The sequence below is a fragment of the Nyctereutes procyonoides genome, unplaced genomic scaffold (genome assembly GCF_905146905.1).
Source record: "Nyctereutes procyonoides isolate TBG_1078 unplaced genomic scaffold, NYPRO_anot_genome, whole genome shotgun sequence".
Classification (NCBI taxonomy): domain Eukaryota; kingdom Metazoa; phylum Chordata; class Mammalia; order Carnivora; family Canidae; genus Nyctereutes; species Nyctereutes procyonoides.
In genome coordinates, this window is record NW_026575041.1 from 5,778,717 (window position 1) to 5,800,220 (window position 21,504).

Here is a 21,504-nt window from a genome sequence, read left to right on the forward strand (position 1 = left end):
AAAGAAAGAAAGAAAGAAAGAAAGAAAGAAAGAAAGAAAGAAAAGTACAATAACTGAAATGAAGAAGTGACTAGAAGGATTTGAAGGTAGATTTAGGCAAGCAAAAGGATTCAGTACCTTGAAGAGAGGACAATAGAAGTTATTGAGTTTGAGGAAAAGAAACAAAAAATACTAAAAGAAACTAAAGGATACCCTCATACTAAAGCCAAACAAACCACTACAAGAAAAGAAAACCATAGACCAATATACCTAATGAACACTGACGCAAGAATCCTCAACAAAATACTAGAAATTGAATTCAGCAATATATTAACAGCATTATAGCCCATGATCAAGTAGGATTTATTCCTGGAGGCAAAGATGGTTCAACAACCAAAAATCAATCAATGTAATATACCACATTAATAGAAAAGGGGAAAAAAACATGATTACCTCAATCGATGCCAAAAAAGCATCTAACAGCATCAAATATCTATCATGATAAAAGACACTCAATAAACTAGGAGTAGAAGAAAATAACCTCAACATAATAAAAGATATAAATGAAAACCCACAATAAGCATCATATTCAATAGTGAAAGATTGAAAACTTTTCCTCTAAGATTAAGAATAAAGCAAGAAGTCTGCTTTTGGTACTTCTATTCTTTGTAATTTCAATTTAAAATAGAAAATTGAGTAACTGATCTAGATTTGTGATTATAAGTTCATATCTCACTACAGTTATGGATTTGAAAGATATAAGAGCACATAAGGTCTATATAGTTAAAAATTTAATGTATTAGATAAAAATTCCTTAAGTATTCTGAATATATTTCAGACAACTGCAATACCAAAACAATATATTAAATGCACAAATGCACGTCAGGCTGCTTGCATGGAGCCTACTTCTCCCTCTGCCTGTGTCTCTGCCTCTAAATAAATAAATAAATAAATCTTTAAAAAAATAAAATAAAATAAATGAGGGAGTAATTCAAATGCTAAGAGGTTAACTCTTCTCATGTTACTGAGATATAACTGACATGACATTTTATTTGTTTGGGGTATATAACATAATCATGATTTGAGGTTGATTTTTTAAATCATTTTCTTTTCTCTAAAGAAATTTTATTTCCATATGGTTCTTTATTCCTTCTTTTTCTTTGCTAATACAATCTGTTTAATGAGTGTCCACAATTGTTTGAGATACTTTATGATAGCTGTCTTAACATCTGTTTCTTTTGGTGGTAACATCTATTAATTACCTTTTCTCATTCAAGCTGAGATTGTTTTTGTAGGTTTTGGTATGATGAAAACTTTGGATTGTACCCTTGGCATTTTGATGAGCTCCTCACTGCTATTTAAATTTATTTTAGCAGTCAATGTACTTAGGCACACGTTCTGGCCCATTTGTGTGGGCCATGGTTTCAAAGCCAGTTTAGTTTTCAAAGGTTTTGCTGTGCTTTTCTGGCCTTTCCCACTATATGCTAGCCAGAAGTAAATCTAAACCTGGATGGTATTCCAGACCATCGTTCAGTTATCAAATCTTCTGTTGTGTTGTTTCTGTAGGGTTTCATGTATGGGTTACATAAAGGTCTGCCCAGGATTTTATACACAGGTTTTAAAAATCCAGCATAGCAGTTCCTCAGATAACGGAACACAGAATTACCATATGCCTCAGCAATTCTACTTCTGAGTATATACCCGAAAGAATTTAAAGCTAGGTCTAAAAAATGTATTTGTAGACTCATGTTCATAGCAGCATTAGTCCAGATAGCAAGATATGGAAGTAATCCAAATGCCCATCAGCATACGGATAAGTAAAATTTGTTATATACATATAATGGAATATTATTCAGCCTGAAAAGGGAAATTATGTCATATGCTTTAACATGGATGAAACTTGAGGGCATTATGCTAAGTGAACAGTCACAAAAAAGAAAAATACTAAATGATTCCACTCATAAGTGGTATCTATGGTAGTCAAAGTCACGGAAACAGAAAACAAAATGGTGGTTACCAGGGGCTGAGGGGAGAGAGAAAAGAGGAGTTTTTTCCCTTTAATCCCAAAATAGTTAACAGTGTAATATTAGTCTCAGGCATACAGTATAGTGATTTAGCAATTCCATACATCACCCAGTGCTCATCACAAGTGCACTCCTTTGTCCTCATCCCCTGTTTCACCCATCCTTCCACTCACCTCCTCTTTGGTAGCCAGAAGTCTATTCGCTATGGTTAAGAGTCTCTTTCTTGGTTTGTCTCATTTTTCCCCCTTTAATCATTTGGCTTTTTCCTCTAAATTCTATCTATGACTGAGACCATATGGTGTTTGTCTTTCTCTGATTCACTTACTTCACATAGTATTATTCCTTATAGCTCCAGCCTTATCATTGTAAATGGTAAGATTTCATTCTTTTTTGAGGCTGAATAATATTCCATTGGATACTTATACCACATCTTCTTTATCCATTCATCTATTAATGGTCACTTGGGCTGCTTCCATAAGTTGGCTACTTTAAATAATGCTGCTATAAACACAGGGTGCACATATCCCTTTGAATTAGTGGTTTCTTTTTTGTATTTTGGAGGTAAACACTCATTAGTGCCATTACTGGATCATAGGGTTGTTCTAGTTTTAAGTTTTTGAGGAACCTCCATACTGTTTTTCACTGTGGCTCCCTCACTTTGCATTCCCACTAATAATGCACAAATGTGGGGCAGCCTGGGTGGCTCAGTGGTTTAGCGCCACCTTTGGCCCAGGGCGTGATCCTGGAGTCCTGGGATCGAGCCCCACATCGGGCTCCCTGCATGGAGCCTGCTTCTCCCTCTGCCTGTGTCTCTGCCCCTCTCTCTCTCTCATAAATAAATAAATAAATAAATAAATAAATAAATAAATAAATAAATAAATAAATAACTTTAAAAAAATAATAATGCACAAGTGTCACTTCTTTATATACTTTCCAGCACCTGTTGTTTCTTGTGGTTTTGAGTTTAGCCATTCTGACAGGTGTGTGGTATTATCTCATTGTAGTTTTGATATGCACTTCCCTGGTGGTGAGTGATGTTGAGCATCTTTTCATGTGTCTCTTTGCCATCTGGACATCTTTGGAGAAATGTCTGTTCATGTCTTCTGCTCATTCTTTAATTGGATTGTTTTTTGATGCTGAGTTTGCTGGTATTTTTTGAGAATTTTTGCATCTATGTTCATCAGAGATATTGGCCTGTAGTTCTCCTTTTTTTGTGGTCTCTTTATCTGGTTTTGGTATCAGGGTGACACTGTCCTCTTAGAACGAGTTTAGAAGGTTTCCTTCTATTTTTTTAAATAGTTTAAGAAGAATAGGCATTAAGTCTTCTTTAAATGTTTGGTAGAATTCACCTGTGAAGCCATCTGGTCCTGGACTTTTGTTTTTTGGGAGTTTTGATTACAGATTCAATGTCCTTGGTAATCAGTTCAAATTTTCTATTTCTTCCTGTTTCACTTTTGGTACACTATATGTTTCTAGGAATTTCTCAATTTGGGGGAGTTTGTCTTATTTGTTAGCATATAGTTTTCCATGATATTCTCTTAAAGCTGTTTGTATTTCGTGTTGTTGGTTATTTCTCCTCTTTCATTGTTGATTTTGTTTGAGTCTCCCCCAACCCTGCCACCATTTTTTTTGGATGAGCCCAGCTAGAGGTATATCAATTTTGTTGATTTTTTTCAAAAACAAGCTCCTGGTTTCATTGAATTGTTTTATTGTTTTTTAAGTTTCGATATCATTATTTCTGCTGCAATCTTTTATTATTTCCTTCTCTGCTGTTTTTAGGTTTTGTTTGTTGTTCTTCTAGCTCCTTTAGGTATAAAGCTAGGTTGTTCATTGGAGATTTTTCTTCCTTCTTGAGGTAGGCCTGTATTGCTATAAATTTCCCTCTTAGAACGGATTTTGCTGCATCCCAAGGATTTTGGACCATTGTGTTTTCATTTTCCTTTGTTTCCATGTGTATTTTTTACTTCCTCTTTGATTTCTTGGCTGACCCATTCATTGTTTACTAGCATGTTATTTAACTCCCACGTATTTGTGTTCTTTCCAACTTCTTTCTTGTGGTTGATTTCTAGTTTCATAGTATTGTGGTCAGAAAAGATCCATGGTATGACTTTGTCTCTGCAATTGTTGGGGCTTGTTTTTTGGCCCAGCATGTTATCTATTCTGGACACTGTTCCATGTGCACTTGAAATGAATGTGCATTCTGCTGTTTTAGGATGGAATATTTCAATTACATCTGTTAAATCCATCTGGTCCAGTGTGTCAATATGAAGCCACTATTTCCTTGTTGATTTTTTTGTTTGGACGATCTATGCATCAATGTAAGCAGGGTGTTAAAGTCCCCTACTATTATTGTATTACTATCAATTAATTTGTTTATGTTTGTTATTATCTCTTTTATATATCTGGGTGATCCTATGTTGGGTACATAAATACTTAAAATTGTTGTATCATCCTCTCAAATTGTCCCCTCTATCATTACATAATGTCCTTCTTTGTCTCTTGTTACACTCTTTGTTTTAAAGTTTATTTTGCCTGATATAAGTAACAAGCCATAAAAGACTCTTAAGGATAGAGAACAAACTGAGGCTTGATGGAGGGCGTTGGGGGGTGGTGGTGGGGATGAGCTAGATGGGAGATGAGTATTAAGGAGGGCACTTGTTATGATGAGCACTGGGTGTTATATTTAAGTGATGAATCACTGAATACTACTCCAGAAACCAATATTGCACTGTATGTTAACTACCTAAAATTTAAATTAAGAAAAAAACTAATTTTTTAAAAAGAAACAAAACAAATGAACAGAGAGGAAAAAAAAAAAGAGACAAACCAAGAATCAAATTCTTAACTATAGAGAAGAAACAGAAGGTTACTAAAGAGGAAGTGGGTGAGGAGATAAGTGAAGCAGGTGAAGAAGATTAAGAGTACATTTAACACAATGAGCACAGAGTAATATATAAAATTATATATATTACTGAATCACTACATTGTACACCTGAAACTAATATTATATGTTAACTACACTAGAATGAAAATAAAACGATTTTTAAAACATAAAAGAAAATTTATTTTGTCTAAGTATTGCTCCTCTGGCATTCTTTTTTTTTATTTTTTATTTATTTTTTTTTAATTTTATAAATTAATTTTTATTGGTGTTCAACTTACCAACATACAGAATAACACCCAGTGTTCATCCCGTCAAGTGTACCCCTCAATGCCCGTCACCCATTCACCCCCACCCCCCGCCCTCCTCCCCCTCCACCACCCCTAGTTCATTTTCCAGAGTTAGAAGTCTTTATGTTCTGTCTCCCTTTCTGATATTTCTCACACATTTCTTCTCCCTTCCCTTATATTCCCTTTCACTATTATTCATATTCCCCAAATGAATGAGAACATACACTGTTTGTCCTTCTCCGGTTACTGTGGCCAAGTTCAAAAAGGGTGTTGCCTGAGTTCTTCTCTGGGATTTTGATGGAATCTTGTCTCACATTTAGATCTTTCATCTATTTTGAGTTTATCTTTGTGTATGGTGCAAGAGAGTGGTCCAGTTTCATTCTTCTGCATGTGGATGTCCAATTTTCCCAGCACCATTTATTGAAGAGAGTGTCTTTCTTCCAGTGGATCGTCTTTCCTCCTTTATTGTATATTAGTTGACCATAAAGTTCAGGGTCCACTTCTGGGTTCTCTGTTCTGTTCCATTGATCTATATGTCTGTTTTTGTGCCAGTACCACACTGTCTTGATGAACACAGCTTTGTAGTACAACCTGAAAACTGGCATTGTGATGCCCCCAGATATGGTTTTCTTTTTTAAAATTCCCCTGGCTGTTTGGGGTCTTTTCTGATTCCACACAAATCTTAAAATAATTTGTTCTAAGTCTCTGAAGAAAGTCCATGGTATTTTGATAGGGATTGCATTATACGTGTAAATTGCCCTGGGTAACATTGACATTTTCACAATATTAATTCTGCCAATCCATGAGCATGGAATATTTTTCCAACTCTTTGTGTCTTCCTCAATTTCTTTCAGAAGTGTTCTATAGTTTTTAGGGTATATTTTGAGAACCATTTGAATGGTAAATGGTTCTCCAACCTTTTATTTTCAGGTTGTAGGTGTCCTTCTGTCTAAAATGAGTCTCTTGTAGACAGCAAATAGATGGGTCCTGCTTTTTTATCCAGTCTGAAACCCTGTGCCTTTTGATGGGGTCATTAAGCCCGTTCACATTCAGAGTTACTATTGACAGATATGAGTTTAGTGTCATCATGATGTCTATTTAGTCCTTGTTTTTGTGGATTGTTCCACTGAACTTCTCTTAAAGGGGAATTTTAAGAGTCCCCCCTTAAAATTTCTTGCAGAGCTGGTTTGGAGGTCACATATTCTTTCAGTTCCTGCCTGTCTTGGAAGCTCTTTATCTCTCCTTCCATTTTGAATGAGAGCCTTGCTGGATAAAGTATTCTTGGTTGCATGTTCTTCTCATTTAGGACCCTGAATATATCCTGCCAGCCCTTTCTGGCCTGCCACGTCTCTGTGGAGAGGTCTGCTGTTACCCTAATATTCCTCCCCATGAAAGTCAGGGACTTCTTGTCTCTTGCTGCTTTAAGGATCTTCTCTTTATCTTTGGAATTTGCAAGCTTCACTATTAAATGTCGAGGTGTTGAACGGTTTTTATTGATTTTAGGGGGGGATCTCTCTATTTCCTGGATCTGAATGCCTGTTTCCCTTCCCAGATTGGGAAAGTTTTCAGCTAGGATTTGTTCAAATACATATTCTGGCCCTCTGGCCCTTTCGGTGCCCTCGGGAACCCCAATTAAACGTAGGTTTTTCTTCCTTAGATTGTCATTTATTTGCCTTAATCTGTCTTCATGGTCCCTTAATTGATTGTCTCTTTTTTCCTCAGTTTCCCTCTTTGCCATTAACTTGTCTTCTATGTCACTCACTCGTTCTTCCACCTCGTTAACCCTCGTCGTTAGGACTTCTAGTTTGGATTGCATCTCATTCAATTGATTTTTAATTTCTGCCTGATCGGATCTAAATTCTGCAGTCATGAAGTCTCGTGAGTCCTTAATGCTTTTTTCTAGAGCCACCAGTAGCTGTAGAATAGTGCTTCTGAATTGGCTTTCTGACATTGAAGTGTAATCCAGATTTTGTAACTCTGTGGGAGAGAGGGCTGTTTCTGATTCTTTCTTTTGAGGTGAGGTTTTCCTTCTAGTCATTTTGCTCAGTGCAGAGTGGCCAAAAACAAGTTGTATTGGAACACGGGGGAGTATCACTGGCCCGTCTAGCTGGTCTTCTGGGGGAGGGGCCTGCTGTGCTGATTTTCAGGTGTTAGCACTTGGGGGAGCTGCTCTGCCCCTGCCTGCTGCAGGGCTCAGCGGGGGTTGTTTACCCCGTGGGGCCCCAGGAGGAACAGCAGCAGTTGCTATGGCAACTCTGGAAGCCTGGATTTAGCCTCCGCAGGAACTACGGGGCGGGGCTCTTGGTTCTCTGTCCGCAGGGCCTGGAGGCCTCGGGGCGGGGCCGCTGATCTGCTCAGCTCGGGGCAGGAGCGTCCTTGCTGTCCTGGGCCCTCCCGGCCTCTGCCTGTCCCAGGGGGAGGCCAGATCCTGGGCTGTGTCCCGGCGCCCTGTGCTCCGGGGCCTGCGCTGGTGGATTCGCGCTCCCGCCCTGCAGCTCCCTCCCTGGAGCCGCTCCCGAGCCCCTCCGGTCCGCTGTGCGCGCTGCAGCCCTTAGGGAGCTCGGAGCACTCCCCTGCGCTCGCAGGTGTCTGTTAGTGTCCCCGGGAGCCCCAGGGCATCCCCGCTCTCCTGGGTCCTGCTCTAACTCCCTGCGAGCCCCTTTCCGCCCCCCCCCCCCCGGAAGGTTGGTGCAGCTCCTGCTCCTCCGGGACGGGGCTCTCCCGTCCTGGGGACACTCGCCCCGGCCTCAGCCCGGCTCCTCGCGGGGCCCCTCCCCCTCGGAGGCCTTTTGTTTCATTTCTTTTTCCCGTCTTCCTACCTTGATAGAAGCGCGAACTCTTCTCACTGTAGCATTCCAGCTGGTCTCTCTTTACATCTCAGGCCGAATTCGTAAATTTTCAGGATGGTTTGAAGGTTATCTAGGTAATTTGGTGGGGACAGGTGACTTGGGGACCCTGCTCTTCCGCCATCTTGCCCCTCCCATCTCCTCTGGCATCTTTTGACATCCATTTGCATGATAAATGTTTTTCCATCCACTCACTTTCAATTAGCAGGTGTCTTTAGGTCTGAAATGAGTTCTGTGTAGGCAGCATATACGTCTTTTTTTTTTTTTGTTTTCAATCCATTTCGTTACCCTATGTCTTTTGATTGGAGCATTTAGTCTATTTACATTTAAAGTAATTATTGATAGATATGTATTTGATTTTTTGTTACTGGTTGTTTTTGTAGTTTTTCTGATTCTTCTCTTATGCTTTCTTTGCCGGTTTTCTTAGTGACATATTTGGACTCCTTTCTTTTTATTCTTTGCATATCTATAGTGGTTTCTGATTTGGGGTTACCATTAGATTTATATATAACATCTTCACCATATAGCAATCTATACTAAGTTGACTGTCACTTAAATTCAAACTCATTCTTTATTCCTTTTTTCCCATTTTAGGTATATGGTACCATATTTTACATCCTTTCATTTTGTAAATCCCTTGACTAGTTTTTTATCGAAATACTTTTACTGTTTTTGTATTTCCTACTTTCCATTCTCTTACAGTAAAGGGTCCCCTTTAATATTTCTTGTAGGGCTAGTTTAGTGGTCATGAACTTTAGTTTTTTCTTTTGAGGAACTTTTTCTCCATTATGAATGATAGGGAAGAGTGTTCTTGACTGTTGATTATTCCCTTTCAGCACTTGGAAGAGATCATGACACACTCTTCTGGCTTGCAAAGCTTCTGCTTAAAAATCTCATAAACTTACAGGGTTTCTTTTGTATGTAACTGTTTTCTTTAGCTATTTTCAAGACTTTTTTCTTTATCATTACTTTACGCCATTTTGATTACTATGTATCTTGGGATGGGTACTTTGGTTGATTTTGTTGAGGGATCTCTGTGCCTCCTGGATCTGAATACCAGTTTCCTTCCCCAGATTAGGTAAATTTTCAGCTCTTAATTCTTCAAATAAATTTTCCACCCCCTTTTCTCTCCTCCTTCTGGGAACCCTATAATGTGAATGTTATCGTGCTTGATGGAGTCACTGAGTTCCATAAGTTTATTTTTGTTTTCATAATTATTTTTTCCTTTGCTATTACTGTCTTCTAATTTATTAAATTGTCCCTCTGCTTCTTTCAAGCTGCTATTTATTGTGTTCTTCAACTCTAAATGGTTCTTTGTTTTCTATCTCTGTCTTCAGGGTCTCACTGATGAGACATAGTAATCAATGTAATTGATTACATAGTAATCAAAATGGCGTAAAGTAATGATAAAGAAAAAAGTCTTGAAAATAGCTAAAGAAAACAGTTACATACAAAAGAAACCCTGTAAGTTTATGAGATTTTTAAGCAGAAGCTTTGCAAGCCAGAAGAGTGTGTCATGATCTCTTCCAAGTGCTGAAAGGGAATAATCAACAGTCAAGAACACTCTTCCATTATTTTCTGAAGTCCAGTAAGTATTTTTATGATCATTATTTTAAATTCTCTATCAGGGGAGGCCTGGGTGGCTCAGCAGTTGAGTGTCTGCCTCCACACACGGGGCATGATCCTGGGGTCCCAGAATCGAGTCCCATATTGGGCTTCCTGCGTGGAGCCTGCTTCTCCCTCTGTCTGTCTCTGCTTTTCTCTTTCTGTCTCTCATGAACAATAAAGTCTTTAAAAATTAATTAATTAATTAATTAATTCTCTATCAGGCATGTTACTTATAGGTCTTTCGCTAGGTCTGTTCCTGTGATTTTTGTCCTGTTCTTTCATTTGTGACATATTCTTCTGTCTCCTCATTTTGCCTAGCTCTCTGTTTCTGTGGGGTAAGAAAGTCAACTACATCTCTTATTCTTCAAAGGAGTGGGCAGGATGTGCACTTGTAAATGAATTTTGTCCAGTTTTTTGGGGAGGGGTATTTTTTTTTTTTTGTAATTCTTGGGGAAAAAAAGGGTGATATGTGCTTACTTCATTTCATCTGGAACAGAAGTTCCAGTAGCTGTACTTGATACTTTTGAACTCTCAGGATCCTCTTACCTCTTCGTAGTTAACCACATTTTAACACTTAGTAATTCTGGATATTACATTTTTCTGTTAAAATTACTGATGTGGTATTTGTGTCCTGACGGGACTCTAACTGATATTCAATTTTTGGTAATGATAAAGCTTAGGGTATGACCTATCCATGAATGTGGATAGTGCCGGTATAAGCAAAGAAACTGAGGGGTTGGAAGGATCACCTACATAAAAATTGAGGTCACAGAAGTAACAGAAGAGAGAAAGGCAGTATGCCAGGACCTCACTGACTCAGCACCTTTACCACATTATGCCATGACCACAAGGCATTTCAACAAATGAACCCAGGTGCTCTGATAGAATATCCACAATATTCACACATTCTGCATCAAACAATTGTCATTGTTGGGTAACATCAAAAACCCCAGTCAGGAGTCAGGAAATCTAGTTCTAATTCTGGATTTATCATGTAAATTCTAGCCTTATGACTTTAGTAATACATTTCCCTTATTTGAATCTAGGTTCAAAACACATTTCCTCATCTGTGAAATGTAAGGTTCATTTTTCTTGTTCCCCCCTTAGAAGGGCTGTGAAGACAGTTTGTACACACCACATTATCTAATTATGCCCATGCTACAGATTAAGCCTTTCTACTTCCAGTTGCTAAGGTATACAGGTTCTACAACAAAGCATGTCTTTGTGTCTTCACCCCTGCTCTGATCCAAATTTTCTTTTGTTTTCCCTTGGACACTGCTATAGTCTACCACCCAACTCCCTGACATTTCTCCCTCATACACTTCCTGATGAGCCTTTCTAAAACAATACGGTAATATGTTCTCTAAAATCTACCACAGCTGCCCATTACACATTTAGGGATCTCCATGATCAAGCCTCAGTGAGCTTTATAGCCATACTTCTTCTTCACATAGCCCTCTCCTGTCCCCAAAGCATATCACTTTAGGAATCCATACAGGTTATTGATGATCTACAAACTTATTTCTCATTTAGATGCCTTTGAATAAACTGCTGCCTCTGCCCAGCATACCTTCCTTCTCCATCTCTGTTAAAATATTTTTCTCTCAAGGCAATTTAAACACATTTCTGAGGACATAGATCTTTTTCACACAATAGGTGGTGAAAAAGTGGAGGCCTTTTCCTCCACTGAGGTTCCACTGCATCAGACTTACTCTTCCCTGGAAGGAACTCACCACAAATGGTTTTATACTGTGCTTATAAACATGCCATGCCTCCTTCACTGGCTGGGAACATCTCTTAGGCAGGGCTACATCTTATTTGCCTCTCTCTAGCACTTAACAAGAAGGCCTGGAAGGTGCCCAGGGAATGTTAAGTAGATTGCTAAGATTGTACATGGGGTAAAAATGTCAACATGGTTTGCGATGAAGACAAACCTGAATTATGTATGGAGACCATATAGTACATGTTATGATTTATGAGACTATGTTTGAGAATGTAGGGGTACAGATGTATGGTTTGTAAAAGAAGTGGTGTGTGTATGTGCTTTGTGGATATGTGCCACATAAACACAGTAGAAACTTCCCGGGGCCTGCCCTCTCTACAACTTGGGCCATGCTGGTTATCTTCCACAGCATTGGTCTTATCTCCTCCCCACCCCTGCCCATGCTTTCCTACCTTAAATGTACATCACTCTCCAGCCCATAGGCCCCTTGTTCAACAGCTTTCTCAAAGGCCATCATGGTATTCTCAGGCCCCAGCTGTGAAAGAAAAAACATTAGTCCCTATACCTCAGTATCTCTCATTCTAACATCCCTTTTATGGCTGGGAGAGAGCCCAGTAATGAAAAGGCTTTAGGAAGATAAGTTTGGATCTCTCAGCTCTTTTTTCAATGAGCCTGCCTATATTCTCCTCTCCCCAATCTGATTCCAGGACTTTGCTCATGTGAGGCAATACCACTGGGCACAGTACATAAAAATAAATTAAGTCAGGTGACTTGGGTTCAAATACAACCTCTATAATTAACTCCTTATTCTTGTCATTTCAAGCTAACCCTTTTTCCTTTCCATGGGTTCCCAGGGTTTTGAGGTCCCATTCTCATCCCCACACCCCATGCATACCTTTACTCACCCATGTTCAGACCTACCATGGGTGCACCTCTATGTCCAAAGAAGTCTGGCTTGGGTCCCAATTTACCCTCCTCCTGAATGCAGGGAGAATGAATCCCCAATGGCACAACATAGAGACATAAAAGGATGAAGAAAAAAGGCAATCCAATAGCCACCTGTAGAGCTGAAAAAGTTGGGGGAGAAGTGAGAACAAAGCAGAAGAGGAATAGAGAACCATCTCAAGCAGCCAACTATCCCAGCAGCAGTCAGTAAGTACCCAGTCTATTGGTTTAATTAACTCTGTGGACTGGCTGATTTACTATTTCTGTCACACCCTTATTTATTTTCAGTGATTTTAAAGTATAGGATTATCCAAATACAAGCATTATGGTTAAGAAAAGATTATTGGAACTGCAAATTTATAAGGGAATAAACTGTGCAGGAGGTAGGATGAAGAGAAAATATTAAGGAATACCTTCTCAGGAGGATGAGTAGTTTGGCTGCTTCTAAGAAAGCCCTGAAATCTGGAAAGCCTAAAATGTCCATATTTAAGGCAGTGCAATATAGTGGAAGGAGCCCTAGATGACAGAAATCTTAGTTCAAAGCCAGAGTCTACCACTTTCTAATTGTGTAACTAAGAACATATTGCTTAACCTCTCTGGTTTTTCATTTTCTTCATTCTTAAAAATGGGGCTATCTTGCTACTAAAATCTACCTCATAGAATTGATAGGACAGTGATGAGTCATACTAAGTTATCAATAAATATTAGGTACTCGTTCTTCTCTCTCCTATACACACACACACACAACACTCACACACACAATATCTGCTGTCACTGGCCATTTCAACACTATTTTAGACCTCTGAGAATTTTACCCATTTGCACATTTTTAAAAGTTATCACTTATGCTCCAATAATTTGCAAATCTAGATCTTCAGCTCTAACCTCTCAACTTTGTGATTATATTACATCTCTTGGTTCTTTCTCTGTCATTGTGTGCCATCTTGTATCTTCTGACTCTAGCTAAAATTCAGGAAATGAAAAAGAGATCATTATCAACCCTTTAAGATCCTGCCCCAGAAATATTACCTAAAATTCACCTCCACCTACTCATACACACACGTACAACCATCAATGGCAAAAGTATCAAGCTAGTCTTTCTTTTGCCTGCATCCTTCCACAAGTCAGGAAGCAAACACTCCTTATTTAACTAAGAGTAAAAAGAGAGATGTATAGAAAGGAAGATTCTAGTTTTTTAGTAAAGATGCTGCAAGATAACTTCAGTCTCAAAACAATTCAGTAAACAGCTGATTCTGTTTCCATATCAGGAATGGAGAGGAAATCAGTGGCAAAAGCAGACATTTCTGTCAGTCAGGGACTCACAGGAGACTGCTTTGAATTACTAGGAAGGAACCAGGGACCTATTGAAACTAGTAATACTTGATACAAACTAAAGGAATTGTGACTTGTACAAACATTCTGGTCAAGTAAAATGTACCTCTATTCTCACCCCACCCTCAATCCATTCCCAGACAATCTGTAACAACATGGAGAAAATTCTTATTATTCTAGAAGAATCCCTCTTTAGAAGGAGACTTGTTAAGTTAGAGAAATGCTGTGACAGACCACAAATCGTTATTGAGTTCAACCACAAAGAGCATGTAGAAGTAACAAGCTAAACAAATTTCAAAAAGGTATAGTGGTGGCTATCTGCCAAACTTGCATTTTGCTAAGTGTAGAAAACAAGCTAAAGTCAGAGCTGAAAGAATCAGGCAAGGTTCCACCCACATGACATACCTTCTTCTTCCAAATGGATCAAGTAGAAGCCCACAGGCCAGGAAAGGATAACCATCACAGTTATGCTGCTCAGGTGTATGTAAGGAGCAAAGACCTGGGAGATAGCCAAAAGTTAGGCTGAACACATCTAGACAGACAGTGCTAGACCTATAGGATGTTGCTTACCTGAAGTGACAGCCCAGCTGTCAGCCACCTGTCTCGCCAGAACTTGCATAAAATCCAGAGAAAAAATGAGCATATCATAATCACTATCAGAATCACGATCTGGAGAAACAGAAAGAATTTCTTGACTTCCAGACACTAGAACTGAATCAGAACTGTCGTTGGGAATTTTATGTGTGTCTCAACAATGTCAGGGATTTCATTTCCTCATCCTTTTAATCTAACAACCTCGCAAATCTCCAATATGGAATGGATCCAATCACTTACCTTCTTTGTGTATAAGTCTTTGCTGGACAGCATGGCTGGAAAAAAATCACTCAGCTATGTAGTTTGACGCCTTTACTGCCTCAGCTGAGCCCTCAATATTGCTAGGCATCTCTCAGCTTCAACAATGGCCATTACAATGGCTCACTACATTTTTTGTAAGAATCAACAAAATCACAAGTAAATCATACTTTCTAATTACCTTTTCCATGTATGTCTTCCCCAAAGACTATAACATTCATGGTATCAAGGACACTGTTTATGATTATATCCTTACTGCCTTGCAGAATGTTAGGCACATGGTAGGCATCCAATAAATATTTGTTGGACAAAGGGAAACCAAAATCTGCTTGCCAGAACACTACACACTTCACAAAGAAAAAACACTGAGACCAAGAAAACACAACTCTGAGATTTTCTCCTTTATTTTTTTAAAAGATTTTATTATTTATTTGAGAGAGACAAAGAGAGCACACAAGCAGTGGGGAGGGGTAGAGAGAGAAGCAGACTCCCTGCTGAACAGGAAGCCCAGAGCGGGACTCAATCCTAGGCCCCTGAGATGATGATCTGAGCCAAAGGCAGACACTTAACCAAATGAGCTACCCAAGTGCCCCAAGTTTTTCTCCTCTAAATGTATAATTTTTCTACATCTGTGTTGCCCTCTAAAGAGTACTTAGTTACCGCCTTTCCATTATCCATTAAAGTAATTGAATCCATAATTAAACCTTCTCATAAAATACCTCCAGGCTTTGCTGGCTTAAATGGCTAATTTATCAAACATTTAAGGAATAAATATTTCCAATCTTTAACAAACTCTTCCAGAGAATAGAAAAAGAGGGAACACATTCTAACTTGTCTTACACAGCAAACAAAACATTCACACCCAAACTCAACAAGGACAGGACAAAAAAGAAAAAGTACAAGCATACCTCAGACATAACTGCAGGTTGAGTTCCAGACCACCACAATAAATTATTACAATAAAGCAAGTCAGATGAATTTTCTGCTTTCCCAGTGCATCTAAAGTTATGTTTATACTATACTGTAGTCAATTAGTGTGCAATAGCATTATATATTTAAAAGCAACGTACATACCTTAATTCAAAAATACTTAATTGCTGAAAATGTTAACCATTATCTGAACTTTCAGTGAGTCATAATGTTTTTGCCAGTGTAAGGCCTCAGTGTTGATGGCTGCTGACTCATCAAGGTGGTGGTTGCTGAAGGCTGGGGTGACTGTGGTAATTTCTTAAAATAGGGTAACAATGAAGTCTGCTGCATTGGTTGACTGTTCCTTTCATGAATGATTTCTCTGTAGCATGTGATGCTGTTTGACAGCATTTTACTCACAGTAAAACTTCTTTCCAAATTGGAGTCAATCTTCTCAAACCCTGCCACTGCTTTACCAACTAAGTTTACATAATATTCTAAATCCTTTGTGTCACTTCAACCATTCTCACAGCATCTTCACCAGCAGATTTCATCTTAAGAAAACACTTCGCTCATCCGTAAGAACTGCTCATTCAAGTTTTATCATAAGATTACAGCAATTGAGTCACATCCTCAAGCTCCATTTCTTTTTTTAATTTTTTTTTTATTTAGTCACACAAAGGGGGGGGGCAGAGACATAGGCAGAGGGAGAAGCAGGCTCCATGCACCGGGAGCCCAACATGGGATTCGATCCCAGGTCTCCAGGATCGCGCCCTGGGCCAAAGGCAGGCGCTAAAACACTGCGCCACCCAGGGATCCTTCAAGCTCCATTTCTAATTACAGTTCTCTTGCTATTTCCCCTATGTCTTCAGTTACTCACTCAAGTATTGAACCCTTCAGTCTTCCCTGAGAATTGGAATCCACTTCTTCCAAACTGCTGTTCATGTTGATATTTTGAACGCTTCCCATGAACCACAAATGTTCTTCAGGACATCTTGAATGTTGAATCTTTCCAGAAGCTTTTCAATTTACTTTGCTCAGATCTATCAGAGAAATCACTATCTGTGGCAGCTATCACCTTACAAAATGTATTTCTTAAATAATAATAAGGCTTGATAGTCAAAATGACTTCTTAATCTATGTGCTACAAAATGGATGTTGTATGAGCATGCATGAAAACAACATTCATTTTGCTGTACATCTCCAGCAGAGCTCTTGGGTGATCAGGTATATTGTCAATGAGCGGGAGAAAATTTTTTTCTGAGCAGGTTGTCTCAATAGTGGGCTTAAAATATTCAGTAAACCATGGGGATCCCTGGGTGGTTCAGCGGTTTAGCGCCTGCATTCAGCCTGGGGCATGATCCTGGGGTCCCAGGATGGAGTCCCGCATTGGGCTCGCTGCATAGAGCCTGCTTCTCCCTCTGCCTCTCTGCCTCTCTCTCTCTCTGTGTTTATAATAAATAAATAAATAAAATCTTTAAAATATATTCAGTAAACCATATTACCATTCAAGCTTTGTTGTTGCATTTATAGAGCACAGGCAGAGTCGATTTTGTGTAATTCCTCAGGACCCTAGGATTTTTGGAATGGTAAATGAGCACTGGCTTCAACTTAAAATCACCAGCTGCATTAGCCCCTAACAAGAGAGTCAGCCTGTCCTTTGAAGCCCGGCACTGACTTCTCTCTAGCCATTGAAGTCCTAGATGCCATCTTTTTCCAATACAAGGATATTCTGTCTATATTGAACATCTGTTGTCAAGTGTAGCCACCATCATGAATTAGCAAGATCTCCTGGATAACTTGCTGCAGCTTCTATATCAGCACTTGTTGCTCCACCTGGCACTTTGATATTATGGAGAGAGCTTCTTTCCTAAACCTCATGAACCATTTCTGCTGGCTTCCGAATTCTCTTCTGCAACTTCCTCACCTTTTCTTAGCCTTCAGAGAATTGAAGAGAGTTAGGGCCTTCCTCTGGATTAGGCTTTGACTTAAGGGAATGCTTTGGCTGGTTTGATTTTCTATTCAGACCACCAAAGCTTTCTTCTTATCAGCAATGCTTTCTTGCCATTCTTGTGTTTGTCGGAATAGCACTTTTGATTTCTTTCAAGGACTTTTTCTTTGCATTCACAGCATGGTTGTTTGGTGCAAGAATGCCTAGTCTTTAGCCTATCTCGGCTTTTGATATGCCTTCCTCACTGAGCTTCATTATTTCTAGCTGGTGATTTAGCATAGAGATGTAACTCTTCCTTTCACTGGAACACTCAGAGGCCACTGTAGGGCTATTAAGTGGTCTAATTCCAATATTGTCTAATTCCAGTGTTGTCTCAGAAAATAGGGAGGTTTGAGGAAAGGGAGAAAGAAAACAGGGTACGACCAGTGGGTGGAGCAGTCAGAATATACACATTTACCAATTAAGTTCACCATCTGACATGGTGGTGGTTCATGGTAACCCAAAACATTTACAACAGTAACACAAAGATTCTTTTTTTTTTTTTAACACAAAGATTCTTGATCACAGATCATCATAACAAATACAATGACAATGAGAAAGTCTGAAATACTGTGAGAATTACAGAAATGTGATACAGGACACAACGTGAGTAAATGCTGTTGGAAAAATGACACCAATAACTTGCGGGACCCAGGGCTGTCACAAGCCTTCAATTTGTAAAAAACAGTATCTGCAAACTGCAATAAAGTAAACTGCAGTGACATAAGGTATGCCTGTATATGCCAATCTCTCCTATGTACACAGACGCAAAAATTTTAAGTAGCTTATTAACAAAACAGAAGCGTCCCAACATAAAGGTTTAATTGTCAAATCAAGCTCACATGAATCTCAAACTGTTCTATAATCTACCCAACACCAAACTTAATAATGATTCAAAGGATTCGGGCAATTAGAAGGTACATATAAAACATTTTCTCTTGGAGAAATGTCAACCCGTCATATGCAGTTACTCATAAAAAGGTCTTTCCTCTTCTATATTAGGATACATTTGGGTCTTGGGACTTAAAATGTGAGGTGTGTTTTCTTTTAATTAAAATATAGTTGACTCACAATGTTGCAAAAGTGTACAACACAGTGATTGGGCAAGTCTATACATAATGTTATGCTCACCTCACATATAGCTACTATCTATCACCATACAACACTGTCACAATACCATTGACTATATTCCCTGTGCTGTACCACCTTTCACCTCTTTGACTTATTTATTCCATAACTGGGAGATATACTTTCCACTCCCCACTTCTTTCTCCTCTTTATGCTTCTTTCCTACCCCTTCCCCTCTGGCAACGATCAGTTTGTTTGTATTTATAGGTCTGTTTCCATTTTTTGCCTGTTCATTTTGGTTTTTAGAGTTCACATACAAATGAAATCATATATTTGTTTCTTTGACTTATTTTACTTAGCATAACATCTTCTTTAAGAAGGACTGATGGACACAGGCTGCTTCCATATGTTAGCTACTGTAAATAATGCTGCAATACACATCATATATCTTTTCAAATCAGTATTTTCATTTTCTTTGAGTGTGAGATGTGTTTTGAGCAAAGTTATAGGAAAACATTACTTCAAAGAAGGAGCCTTTTCGGTTATGGAGCATCCTTAGCTTACATCCCACTAATCATACAACTCCAGCCAGCCATGTCTCTCACCTAACATATAAATTCCAGTATTATTTACAATAATATGATTTATATTTAGTAAGTTATATCGTGCTAGAAATTTTCACTGACAAGGATTCTTTATTATCTTTTGACTAAAAAACATCTTAAGTGTTTATCAGGAGGTTGGGTTGTTATTAAGTTTTGATTGAGGTCAGTCATTCCTCCCGAAGCATCCCTAGGTAAAAGAGGAATGGGTTAAAAGCTTAGTGCTAATCCTTTCCTTCTGGGTTTACTCTGAATACATGACAACACTTCAAGTCCTACAGAATCTCCCTTGCTAATAGAAGCAGTTTTTCCTCTTAAGTCTGCTAGGCCTAATCTTTCATGGTTTGAAGACCCAATCAAGGTAATTACCTTCCAAGGGGATGCCTACTCTTCCCATACCCTACTTCCATCATTTCTCATCTCCTATAGACTCATAACTGGAATTAGATCCCAGAATGCCTCAAGAGAAAAAGGATTTGTTAATTTATATTGGCCAAAAACCCTGCAGACTATGTATGGGAATGAATCATAAGGGTGCTGGACAAGGAGAAAAGAACACAATTTTAGATCAGGCTAAATTTATTGAGTGTACTTACTAGAGATTCTGAATTGAATACACTACAATCCAGGTATTACACATCTCAAAGTGGTTCTAACTGTTTGATTATTCGAAACCTTGGTTCAATAGCAGCCTATGCTTAACAAAATTGGGATACCAGCAATTTCTTGGTATAATATAGAAGAAAGAATCCAAAGAGTTATTGAGAAAAGTTTGCTGAAATGCTATCACCTATGAACAGGTAACCCATTCCCTTATTATATTTTATGGGAGGTCTCAGAGGACACTGAAAAATACACTAGTGAGGAGAGTGTCAGTATCCTTGAAAAGCACAGTGGTGGCTAAACCTCTTATGACTGAATAAAGGTGAGATACCACCAATGAAATTAGTTTCCTGATTTCAAAGGCAATAATGAGATCCTGCTGTGGCAGAGGTCAAGTAGCAGCATTAACTGCCAGAGACAAAGTAGGCATGATTTCTAAAATAGGCATAAGCCTGAATGGTAATAAGAATGGTTTCAATCAGAGGGATTCCTTTTTCATTCCTTTTTAAAAAACATTTTGAGTATATTTGACACACAATGTTACATTAGTTTCAGATGTACAACATAGTATTTGACAACTGTCTATGTTATGTTATGCTCACCTCAAGTGTAATTACCATCTGTCACCTGCAACAATATTAGAATACCGCAGACTACCTTCGCTGTGCTGTGCCTTTTATTCCTGTGACTTACTTATTCCATAACTGGAACCCTGTATTTCCCACTCCCCTCCATCCATTTTGTCCAACACTCCCCCACACACTCCCCTGCAACCATCAGTTTGTTCCTTGTATTTATTGGTCTGATTTTGCTTTTTGTCTACTCATTTTTTTTTTAGATTCCACACGATTCTTGGTAGAGACTAACCGATCAGTGTCCAACCCCAAAACACACGGTGATCTCAATAAGGCCTATTTTTTTCACTTCTCAATCTACATTCTTTCCCTGTAAGATCTTATGACTTCAATTTTGGCCTATTCTAATAACCCTTTTTCATTTCCAGTTCATTCTTCTCATTTGAGTATGAAGAAATTTTAAGGGGACCACTCAGAATTTGGTATGTTCCTGGGTTTAAGGAAAACAAAATATGGTGTCAAATCATGCCTGAAAAAAGTTTATAAAAAGGCAAGAGGCTGCGGCTGGAGCTGCTCAAGCAAGCCCATGATAAAACAAAATGAGGGAGGCTATTGGAAATGAGCTGCATGTCCACAGATGTTGGGGCAGAGATGCTGCTTTCCGTAGAACAAATATAGGTCCTCTGAGAGACACCACTGTGGAGTCATTTTAAAGGGCCCCAAACTAAGGGTGAGTCAAAAAGACTTCAACAAATTTCTGAGAGTATAGGAAGACAGACACACACACGAGCACAGACAAGATCTTAGCAGAAGGGTCTCTGAAAATAGAAAAACCCTGTGGGATAAAAACAACTGAATATTTACCTGGTCCTGACAGCATCAACCCCAGATGACATTCTTGCCCCTCTTTGTGCCACTGTTTCTTTTATCCTAGCCCCTCTTCGCCTAGCCCTATTCTGGTGAAAGAGGTAGAAGGACATCATGCTCTATCATGCAGGCTTCCAGGCCTGGGTCAGGCCCAAATAAGGAGAGGAAAAATCTTATATTGTGGAAGTTTGGGTTATTACAATGAACTGAAATTTTTATTGACTGAGATGAGAATGTTCCTATGACTATAAAGGACTGAGAAAGTAATGGAGCTTGCCTATGAAGTTATTGGGATGGGAAGAACAGGGTCACAGAGGGGTTTAATAAGGGGTGGTGAAAAAAAAGTTTGAGTTCAGCTCCATCAGTAAATCAGTTACAACTGTTAGAAATTTAAGGCTTTCAGTTCCAAC

At 38.8% G+C, this 21,504-nt stretch overlaps 1 protein-coding gene across 1 annotated transcript in view; it reads right to left on the bottom strand.

The window, feature by feature from the left end:
* The window catches only part of GDPD4 (glycerophosphodiester phosphodiesterase domain containing 4), a 108,955-nt gene that overhangs the window by 71,509 nt on the left and 15,942 nt on the right, over positions 1-21,504 (bottom strand). Inside the window, exons 5-9 of the mRNA XM_055320363.1 lie at positions 14,199-14,297; positions 14,034-14,127; positions 13,182-13,259; positions 12,273-12,418; positions 11,804-11,886 (exon numbers count right to left, since the gene is read on the bottom strand). Of these exons, the coding sequence (XP_055176338.1) occupies positions 11,804-11,886; positions 12,273-12,418; positions 13,182-13,259; positions 14,034-14,127; positions 14,199-14,297 (500 nt within the window). The remainder of the gene's footprint in view (positions 1-11,803; positions 11,887-12,272; positions 12,419-13,181; positions 13,260-14,033; positions 14,128-14,198; positions 14,298-21,504) is intronic.